Consider the following 11,507-nt stretch of genomic DNA (forward strand, 5'->3'; position numbering starts at 1 on the left):
CGCTTTGGATAAAAGCATCTGTGAACTGCATAAATGTAAATGTAAAGTAAAATAAATAAAAGCTGAATGCAGTTAAACAGTAAGACTAATATGCAAATTATATTTCAGTCCAAATGTATTTTTTAATGTATGCTGCCATTTGGGATCAGTAAGAATTGTCATCTTCTGCAAGTCTCTTCTGCTCAGATACATTTATTTGATCAGAAATACAGTAAAAACAGTAATATTGTCAAATATTATTACAATTTAAAATACGTTTTCTATGTGAATATATTGTAAACTGTAATTTATTTCTGTGATCAAAGCTGTATTTTCAGCATCATTACTCCAGTCTTCAGTGTCACATGATCTTCAGAAATCATTCTAAGATGCTGATTTATTTTCAATATCGGAAACAGTTTTGCTGTGAACCTGTGATACTTTTTTTCAGGATTCTTTGATGAATAAAAAGTTAAAATAACAGCATTTATTCCAAATAGGAATATTTTGTAACAATATACACTACCGTTCAAAAGTTTGGGGTCAGTCATTTTTCTTTTTTTTGAATCAGCAAGGACTGATAAAGTGATAATAAAGACATATATATAATATTTATATTTTCAATAAACGTCGTTCTTTTTCACTTTATTTATCAAATAATCTTGAAAAAAGTATTACAGCTTCCAAAAAAATATTTAGCAGCACAACAGTTTCCGATATTGATAATAAATCAGCATATCAGAATGATTTCTGAAGATCACGTGACACTGAAGACTGCAGTAATGATGCGGAAAATTCAGCTTTGATCACAGGAATAAATTACATTTTAAATGATATTAAAATAAAAAAATATATTACAATATTACTGTTTTTTCTGTATTGATAGTCAAATAAGTGCAGCCTTGATGAACAGAAGAGACTTCTGTAAAACACATTCAAATCAGAAACAGCAGTGTCAATTTAATTTTTTTATTTGATTTTTTTTCCAAACGTTTTTACGATAGCAGCTTGTTTGTGAACTTTCCACGAGTGGGCGCATGGAGGCCCAGAAAGCCCGAATCCTCCATTGTGCCGCATTGAAATCTCAGTAATACGTTAATAACTGCTGAATTAAAACAAAACAAAGACCTGAACTTAAGAAGAAAAGAAAAAAATGTTATTTAGACAATCCGCTAACCCCGCCCACTTTATCACGCCCCAGCGCGTGACGTCGCGAGAGCGCATGCGCGGTAGCGTCTGTCTGCACAGCGCTTCCTAAACACGACGGATTCAAACTCTTGCGGGTAAAGTTTCGATTTATACTGTTTTTTTCTGCGTGTGATTTTGCCCTCCACATACGCACATATCTGCCGCGACTTTTTTGTCTTTAATTCGGTCAAAGCGATTCAAACATTCAGCGATAAAACTCAAAACACTGATAATCTGTAAGTTTAAGATTGTGCACATGCCTACTATAATTAATCATTATTAATGAATGCAATAACTGATTATACTAACAAGATGTGCAATGGTATTGGACATTTACCATGGTATTTTTAAAGGTCTTTTGAATACAAAGATCAAAATATCAAAAAGGATAGGGTAAAACCATCCGTTCAGAATTTTACTATGGTACCACAACACAGTAGTCTTATTTGCGAAAGTATATCTGAGTAAACCTAACTGCAGTGAGTAAATAACGCATAATTTAAAATTGGTTTTCCTTGCCTCCCCATCAGATGCTGATTGACAGCTGTCAGACGCTGATGACGTCATGACGTCGTCCTCTGAGGTGAACGTGCACATGGAGGAGGTGGTGGTGGTCACGACCCCCGACACTTCATCCGCCGAGGAGGAGAAGAATATACTGGTTGTGACGGATCTAGAACAGTCTGGGTGAGCGTTTAGCCCTGCTGTCCCATCATGCACCTCTGCCAGACTCACAGCGGCTTTCGTCTTTTCCTTCACAGGGAAAACATTATGGAGCAAGCCATGGAGTCCGAGGCTGAGTCCCTGCCCAAGAACACTGTGTTGGGTAGGGATTGTGTTTGGCAGATTAAAGGCACTCTAATGAAGCGATAGTCCACCCAAAGTGGTCCATTACAGTGATTTTACCCTAGTAAATCCACTTTAGATTTTACTAACAGTTTAGTGGTATACCAATTGAGCAACACATGTGGTCATTGTTTCATCATATCAGTGTTATTTTAATTTCGTTCATATACTGTTGTAGATTAGATGTTTTCACTTTAATTTTAAAATGAGTAATTTTGTTGTGTAGTTTTTATTATTTAATTTAATTTGTTTAGTTATTTTTAGGGAAGTAACGATTAACCGCGAGCCGGTTGAAAATCGATTCAAATATGTGACGATTCGAATCGGTTGAGATGCCAAACAAATCGCGATTCAGTTAGGGGTAGGAGTTTATATGAATGTATGTCTGAGGGGAACTTATGGCGCTTTTCCACTGCGTGGTACGACTCGGCTCGGCACGGCTCAATACGGTACGGCGCGGCACGCTTTGCGTTTCCACTGCAGTTCAGTACCGCTTTAGAGTGGGCGGGATTATTCACATGCCGTTACAGTTGCGCCGCCTCTACTATCACGACTTCTAAAAAAAACTTGTTCCATCAAGCTCTCGCTGGATCCGCTCCTCTGCTATCAACGAGAGGAATGTCTGTTCTACCGCAACAGACAACGAAACTTTTTGGTTGGTAAAAAAAGGCACGCTCGTTTAAAACGGTTGCGTTCGATCCTTCGCTGGCTGTGCTGATTTAAATCTAGCGGTTCTGTTGTGTTTGTGTCGCAAGTTCAGTGACGCAGGTAGTGACGATTCTCTCCGGCCAATCCGTGATCAGCAGAGTTTACACGTCACGTTTGGTTCAACCCCAACCGAGGTGGTACTAAAAAAAGTACTAGGTACCAGGTACTGTACCCAGTGGAAAACCCCCAAAAAGTGAACTGTACCGAGCCGTACCGCGCAGTGGAAAAGCGCCATTACTGTCTTTAGAAAAGTTTAGATGGTATTTTTTTCTTTTCATCTTGCTTCTGTATAATGCATATTAAAGTTCATAAGTGCAGCGCTGCTTTGTTTACAGCGAAAACCAAGGAAACACTTTAAGCGCCACCTGCTGGCAGAGAGTGAATCTGCGTCTCGTTCAGCGCGTCTGCTGTTTCTGTTTCATGCAGATATTTTTTATGTATACCGTATTGACCCGAACATAAGACGATGTTTTTTTCTTGGAAATACATCTGAAAAAACGCGGTCGTCTTATAATCAGCGTCTAAACTTTGACATGTCAATAATACACCCACAACAATAGGTGGCGCCAAATACGCATAAAACGAGTGTGCCATGAAATACGTAATGTAATGCGTGTTGTAAAGATCACGAGTAAAAACAAAAGAAAAAGAAAAGCTTACAGCTGTATGAGTCGTGACTGTCACGTTAGCCTGATGGGACCAAACTCTCTTTGTGATTTTAAAACGTAAGACAGTACCCAGATTTGAAGACTACAGTAAGATTTAACTTCTACTGTTAATAAGATTTTGGTAGGCTACTATTAGATGGATAGCCTAAATGTCCTAATTCAGATGGGCTACCTGTTTTTTTTTGTTTTTGCTTCAAATTTCGAAATTATACAATGTAATTTAGATTAAAAACTGCTCATGTTGCATGTATGCAGCATCTTTGTTTGGATCATGATTAAAATGCAGTGGTTGCCTCTAATTTTAAAAGGAAAGAGCACAGACAAAGCCTTATTTTGTTTATATGAAGAGATTTATTTTATTTGTTACTTATTTATTTGATTTGGGGCTTGTTTTAAAATTTCAATTTATAATTGTTATTTACATTTACATTGTATTTAAATGTTGTTATTTAGCAGACGCTTTTATCCAAAGCGACTTACAAATGAGGACAATAGAAGCAATCAAAACCAACAAAAGAGCAATGATATACAAGTGTTATATTAGTATATTATTATAGTGTTATATTTCAATTTCACAAAAAACGTGCAGCATTTTGTTCAAGCAATAATAAAAGGACACATTTCATTTATAATTTGTCTTAAATCTCATTTTGCTAAAAAAAAAATTGTGAATCGAATCGTGAAATCAAAATCGTGAATCGAATCGTGACTTGAGTGAATCGTTACATCCCTAGTTATTTTAGCACTACAACTTGGACGAAACCGAAATTAAATAAGTATTGAAATATAACGTTTTTTTGTTTTTGTTTCAGTAAATGTTTTAGTAAACCCTGAATAACATCATCATTTTGATAGTTAATGGATTTTTTTTTTATTAGACATGCCATATTCATATTTACGCAGTGAAAATATCTGAAGATACAGATGTAGAGGGTGATATTCTCTACCCAATAACCTGTGGAGACAGCAAAGCCAACCTCGTATGGAAGAAGTTTGTGTGTCCTGGGATCAACATCAAATGTGTGCAGGTAAATACGTGACGTCAACACTGTGTTTTAATCAAACGTTTGGACACTTTTTTTCTCTCTCTCTCTGTTTGATTAAAAGGCTGAGGACTGTCGAGTCGATTCAGATATAATAAGAATCTATCACATTTTTTCTGTTTTTAGTTAATGCATTCATTTGCTTTAGAAATGTAAAAATGTAAATTATGCTATTATTATGTTTGCTAATTCTGCATTTCTCAAACTGCATCAAAACATGAAAATGCAAAAAAAAACAAAAATGTACTTCTTAAAGGGGTCATATGATGCTTTTTTAAAGATCATTATTTGGTGTATTTGGTGTAACAGAATATGTTGACATGCTTTAATGTTAAAAAAACACATTCTTTTTCAAATACTGTACATTATTGTAGGTCCTCTATGCCCCTCCTCTCTCAAACGCTTTGTTTTCTACAAAGTCCCTCCTTCCGACAAGCGCAGTCTGCTCTGATTGGCCAACGAGTCGGAAATGTAACGCCCCTTACCATAATCGCGAGCTTCAAGTAAAATGTGTGGTGAGTACTGCCGCTGTAGTTTACACAGAGCACGTGCGATCGCAAATCTGGAAAGTGAAAGTAAAAAGCCATCGTGCTTTCGAAAGCAGTTTCAATGACCTGCATATTAATACCGCTTCCCTGATGCCCGCATTTTATATACAGTATAATTACCCAATGATATAACTGCGAGAGAGAGTATTTAAATATATGTTTTCCCTGTGTTTCCTTCATGCTGTGAAACAGCCAATCAGAGCAGAGCTCAACATTGAGCTGCACTGTGAAACAGCCAATCAGAGCAGAGCTGAACATTATTATTCATGACCCTTCCAAATTAGGTAAAAACAGACTATTTCATTCTAGGGACAAATCCTAGGGTTGTAAATGGACATGTAAACCCGTTTCTGGAGATTTCTTGCTCTTACCTAAGCCACATACATTCTATGTAGATATCAGAGAACAATTTAAAATATTGTATCAATGCATTCTATGGCACCTTTAAATACATTCTTTTATTAAATGGTTGATTATTATGTTTGCAAACAGCACTGTCTTAGGTAGAAACAGCAGATTCTGTATTTCTAAAACTGCATCAACATGCAAATCTGCTGTAATAACCTTTTAAAAACTTAAAATGATTTAAGAAGATTTTAATACGTTTTGATGTATTTATTTATTTAGCCTGTTGCAGTCGCTGCATAATATCATACATCCATCAGTATTAGTTCATGGTTTTCATGAATTTGCTATTATTGAGATACTATATTATTATTAACACTCTTCATGAATACATTCAAAAAAGATCTGTAAGTAATGATTGTGAAGCTACTGCATTGTTTTGCTATAAATGTGCTGCTGTGAGTAACAGACTGTGCTGGCCAGCGGTATCTCTGCCACATAAGACAGTTTTATCTGTTCTTGAAATAATATAACTGCTTCCCATCTCTGGTACTGCGGCCGTGCTCCTCATAACGCTTCATATTCATCACTGCTGTGTTCCAGCTGAACGAGCATCTCATCAGTCCCAAGGAGTTTGTCTATATAGCAGGAAAGTCCACGCTGAAGGACTGGAAGAGAGCCATTCGCCTCAATGGGACCATGTTAAGGTTTGTGGCAGAAGAAGAATATGAACCAGAAATACATCCCAGCGCTGGCATTTCATTGGTTATCAAACTGAAAATTAAAACACTGAAGGTGTTGATCTTATTATCTGACCTTTTATAATTAAATATACATTATTTAAATACTTAAATATTTTTAACAAGGATGCATTAAATCGTTACTAAATTTAAAGCTGTTACTTTGAACTTTTCATTCATCAAAGAAAAAAATGCATAATGGTTTCTACAAAAATATTAAACTGTTTTTAACATTGACAATAATCAGAAATGTTTCTTGAGCAGCAAATCAGCATATTAGAATGATTTCTGAAGATCATGTGACACTGAAGACTGGCGTAATGATGCTGAAAATTCAGCTTTGATCACAGGAATAAATTACATTTTAAAATATATTCGCATAGAAAACAGTGATTTTAAATTGTAATAATATTTCACAATTTTGCTGTTTTTGGTCTATTTTTGATAACATAAATACAGCCTTAATGAGCATAAGAGACTTCTTAAAAAAATATATTTTAAACATTTTTGAACAATACCCAAACATTCGAACAATAGTGTATGTATGTACCATAAATTCAACTGTTCATAATAACACCAGTAGATGGTGACATTTTGATATCATGTTGACTGTAAGTTTCAGTTTTCTGTATATTGTTCAGCTGTAGCTCCTGGTTTTTCCTGCAGGAAGATTATGGATTCAGGGTGCTTTCGAAAGCAGTTTCAATGACCTGCATATTAATACCGCTTCCCTGATGCCCGCATTTTATATACAGTATAATTACCCAATGATATAACTGCGAGAGAGAGTATTTAAATATATGTTTTCCCTGTGTTTCCTTCATGCTGTGAAACAGCCAATCAGAGCAGAGCTCAACATTGAGCTGCACTGTGAAACAGCCAATCAGAGCAGAGCTGAACATTATTATTCATGACCCTTCCAAATTAGGTAAAAACAGACTATTTCATTCTAGGGACAAATCCTAGGGTTGTAAATGGACATGTAAACCCGTTTCTGGAGATTTCTTGCTCTTACCTAAGCCACATACATTCTATGTAGATATCAGAGAACAATTTAAAATATTGTATCAATGCATTCTATGGCACCTTTAAATACATTCTTTTATTAAATGGTTGATTATTATGTTTGCAAACAGCACTGTCTTAGGTAGAAACAGCAGATTCTGTATTTCTAAAACTGCATCAACATGCAAATCTGCTGTAATAACCTTTTAAAAACTTAAAATGATTTAAGAAGATTTTAATACGTTTTGATGTATTTATTTATTTAGCCTGTTGCAGTCGCTGCATAATATCATACATCCATCAGTATTAGTTCATGGTTTTCATGAATTTGCTATTATTGAGATACTATATTATTATTAACACTCTTCATGAATACATTCAAAAAAGATCTGTAAGTAATGATTGTGAAGCTACTGCATTGTTTTGCTATAAATGTGCTGCTGTGAGTAACAGACTGTGCTGGCCAGCGGTATCTCTGCCACATAAGACAGTTTTATCTGTTCTTGAAATAATATAACTGCTTCCCATCTCTGGTACTGCGGCCGTGCTCCTCATAACGCTTCATATTCATCACTGCTGTGTTCCAGCTGAACGAGCATCTCATCAGTCCCAAGGAGTTTGTCTATATAGCAGGAAAGTCCACGCTGAAGGACTGGAAGAGAGCCATTCGCCTCAATGGGACCATGTTAAGGTTTGTGGCAGAAGAAGAATATGAACCAGAAATACATCCCAGCGCTGGCATTTCATTGGTTATCAAACTGAAAATTAAAACACTGAAGGTGTTGATCTTATTATCTGACCTTTTATAATTAAATATACATTATTTAAATACTTAAATATTTTTAACAAGGATGCATTAAATCGTTACTAAATTTAAAGCTGTTACTTTGAACTTTTCATTCATCAAAGAAAAAAATGCATAATGGTTTCTACAAAAATATTAAACTGTTTTTAACATTGACAATAATCAGAAATGTTTCTTGAGCAGCAAATCAGCATATTAGAATGATTTCTGAAGATCATGTGACACTGAAGACTGGCGTAATGATGCTGAAAATTCAGCTTTGATCACAGGAATAAATTACATTTTAAAATATATTCGCATAGAAAACAGTGATTTTAAATTGTAATAATATTTCACAATTTTGCTGTTTTTGGTCTATTTTTGATAACATAAATACAGCCTTAATGAGCATAAGAGACTTCTTAAAAAAATATATTTTAAACATTTTTGAACAATACCCAAACATTCGAACAATAGTGTATGTATGTACCATAAATTCAACTGTTCATAATAACACCAGTAGATGGTGACATTTTGATATCATGTTGACTGTAAGTTTCAGTTTTCTGTATATTGTTCAGCTGTAGCTCCTGGTTTTTCCTGCAGGAAGATTATGGATTCAGGTGAGCTGGACTTTTATCAGCACTCCAGACTGTGTTCAAACACCTGCCGCAGTACCAAGATTGACCTGGTGGGGTCACGAGTGTCCCTCAGCAGCCAGCAGTCCACAGAAACGGCTCCTGCGACCCCCGCCTCCGTGGACGGTACGAACACACAGAATGAATCTGGATAGTTAATGCATGGACTTTCGCATATGTTTATGACATCAATCGTCTGTTTTTCACAGTAGCTCCACTGAATGGTTTGAGCAGTGATTAATCATTTGTAAATATGTTTCAGTGAATGGATCCTCCGCTTCGTTTTCCGCAGATGTTGGTGACGACAGCACAGAATGGGTCACGGCTATCGGAGGTGAGAGACTTCTGTAATGTATTGTAGTTAATCTGTGCAGTTAGTGGGTTTAACGCTCTCGCCGGCCGTTCTGCTCAATTACAGAGGACACCATGACGTTCTGGAGAGGACTGAAAGATGCTGGGCTGCTGGAGGAGGTGATGGAGGACCTGCAGAGAGAGATCCAGGAGATTCTCAAGGGCCTGGAGGAGCGAATCCAAGACCCGCTACTGCAGGTTAAAGGTCAGAGTGACATCGCGCTAAACCTGTTCATGCTAAACAACCTAATGCTGCAATCAGTTTGAACCCACTTCCATTTATTTTCCCACATATTTGCTACTGGTCAAACATTTGGACACACTTTGTTTCTTATAATCCTAAAAACCTTTTGATGTACATGCTCTTATGTTTCAGTGCTTGAAATTAGTTTTGTTGCGTATGTATGTCTTTGATGTTCAAATTTGATTCATTATTAATGTAATATTAAAGATATATTAACTATTAATATGTATATATGTGACCCTGGAGCACAAAAGCAGTGTTAAGTCGCTGGGGTATGTTTGTAGCAGTAGCCAAAAATACACTGTATGGGTCAAAATTATTGATTTTTCTTTTATGCCAAAAATCATTAGGACATTAAAGATCATGTTCCATAAAGATATTTTATAAATTTCCTACCGTAAATATATCAGAACGTAATTTTTGATTTGTAATATGCATTGCTAAGAACTTCATTTGGACAACTTTAAAGATGATTTTCTCAATATGTTGATATTTTTTTTGCACCCTCAGATTCCAGATTTTCAAATAGTTGTATCTCAGCCAAATATTGTCTGATCCTAACAAACCATACATCAATGGAAAGCTTATTTATTGTATAAATCTCAATTTTGAAAAATTGACACTCGCATTTGTCATAGAAATAATTGCCACTGTTGCAGTGCAACAAAAGAAAGGAACACAAAACTCATAATTACATCAATCAGTGTTTTAAATCTTAAAGGCTCGGCTGTTTTGCGTGGTTGTGACCCCGTGGGTTTATTCTAATAATTATATATATATATTTTTTTTTTTACGTATTCTGAATATTTCAGAATATATTACATAGATTATATTCTTGTTGTTGTTTAATGTTCAAATTCATTGTGTGCGTCTCTCTCTTTATATATATGCATACATATATATAATTAATATTATACAAATATTTGTTTTAATAATATATATATATATATACGATTATTTGATTTTATTATATGGTGGTTTTTATTTCTGATTTAATTTGCTGCAGATGTACACAAATATTCTATTAGACTTCTGACTGATTTGATATTGTTCATTACTTGAATCTGTCAACAGATGCTGCTCTGCTCAACAATATAGTCCAGAACTTCGGGATGTTGGACCTGGTGAAGAAAGTTCTTGCCAGTCACAAAAGCCAGATGGACCGCTGTAGGGAGCAGTACACACGCAGCTTAGTGGGTCAGTACCTGTTTTTGGGTATATCTCCTTATCCAGCCACAGATTTTTAGTTTATTCTGTGCTTTTAAAGGAAAAAGTAAGTGAGCTTAACTTTTTTGCATTTATAGCCCTAGAGCAACAGTGTGACGAGCATCGCAAACGCGCCAAAGAACTGAAGAGCAAATCGCAGCACCTCAACCACGTCCTTATGACCATGACCCCCGTGACCTCGCCTCCCACTGCCAAACGCCCCTGTCTGACCCGTGCCGTCTCGGGTCCCGCCACCGTGGCTGCCACGCCCGCCCAGCCCATGCACTTCACCCTGCCCATCACGCAGCTCGCTGGCATCCCGCTGGACAAAGTGCTGTCTGCTCAGACTCGGTCACCCCTGATCGGCGGATACACGGTGCTGACATCACCCGGAGGGACCGAACTCCAGTCTGAAGGCTCTAATTTAACCGTGTTGAGCACCGCCGCGGTTCCACAGGGGTCCGCGGCACCCACTATCGTCAAAGTGGTCAGTCCGTTTCAGCTGGTCACGTTGCCCGCAGTGGGAGCTGGAGCTATGGTGCAGAACCTGGCAGCACCAGTAGGGGGCGCAGCAGTACCCGTAAGCACAGTCAGCGGTGTGAGTAGTGTAAACACTGCCACTGAGGAGACCGTTGGGCCGCAGGCGGAAGCGGCTACAGAACAGATAGATGACCAGTAGGAGTGAAATTCTGAATCTGTGAAGTTCAGATTTGATGTCAGTGTATTGTAAAATTTGTATATAGATGATGAACTTTTTTGCATTTTTATGGTTAATTTGAAACTTTTTTTGCTAAAACAGCCATGTTATTGTAATGAATGTCAGTTGTTGCATTGCATTTGATTTAATTGTAACCTAACTGCAATTTGCTGAAATAGAGGCTGAATTGTTTAAAGCAATAGTTCACCCAAAAATGAATCATCATTTACTCACCCTCAAGTTGTTCCAAACCCGTGTGAATGTCAAAATTGTCAAATCTCAGCAAAAACATTTTTATATGTTCATTTAGATGTGTTCGTAATAATATAAATGCATAATATAATATTAAAATATAAACATTTTTAAATACACTTAATTATCGAAAGCTATTATTATTAGCTAGTAAACAAGTAAAACTACAAATTCTGAACAATTACACGTTTAAGCAGTGTATTGGTAGTTAGTTAGTTAGTATGCTACACTCTAAGAAAAGTCTGTAAAAAAAAAAAAGGGGCAA

At 36.4% G+C, this 11,507-nt stretch overlaps 1 protein-coding gene across 1 annotated transcript; it reads left to right on the top strand.

The window, feature by feature from the left end:
- Positions 1 to 1,192: 1,192 nt before the first annotated feature.
- Positions 1,193 to 11,229, top strand: LOC107590480 (glucocorticoid modulatory element-binding protein 2-like). The gene is made up of 10 exons (XM_016279232.1): positions 1,193 to 1,262; positions 1,698 to 1,854; positions 1,929 to 1,993; positions 4,293 to 4,417; positions 5,929 to 6,032; positions 8,461 to 8,618; positions 8,755 to 8,826; positions 8,911 to 9,048; positions 10,162 to 10,284; positions 10,392 to 11,229. The coding sequence occupies exons 2-10, from the start codon at positions 1,733 to 1,735 to the stop codon at positions 10,970 to 10,972; spliced, it is 1,488 nt and encodes a 495-aa protein (XP_016134718.1). The 5' UTR covers positions 1,193 to 1,262; positions 1,698 to 1,732; the 3' UTR covers positions 10,973 to 11,229.
- Positions 11,230 to 11,507: the final 278 nt, after the last annotated feature.

This window comes from Sinocyclocheilus grahami, unplaced genomic scaffold (assembly GCF_001515645.1).
Source record: "Sinocyclocheilus grahami isolate Dianchi unplaced genomic scaffold, SAMN03320097.WGS_v1.1 scaffold128.1, whole genome shotgun sequence".
NCBI lineage: Eukaryota > Metazoa > Chordata > Actinopteri > Cypriniformes > Cyprinidae > Sinocyclocheilus > Sinocyclocheilus grahami.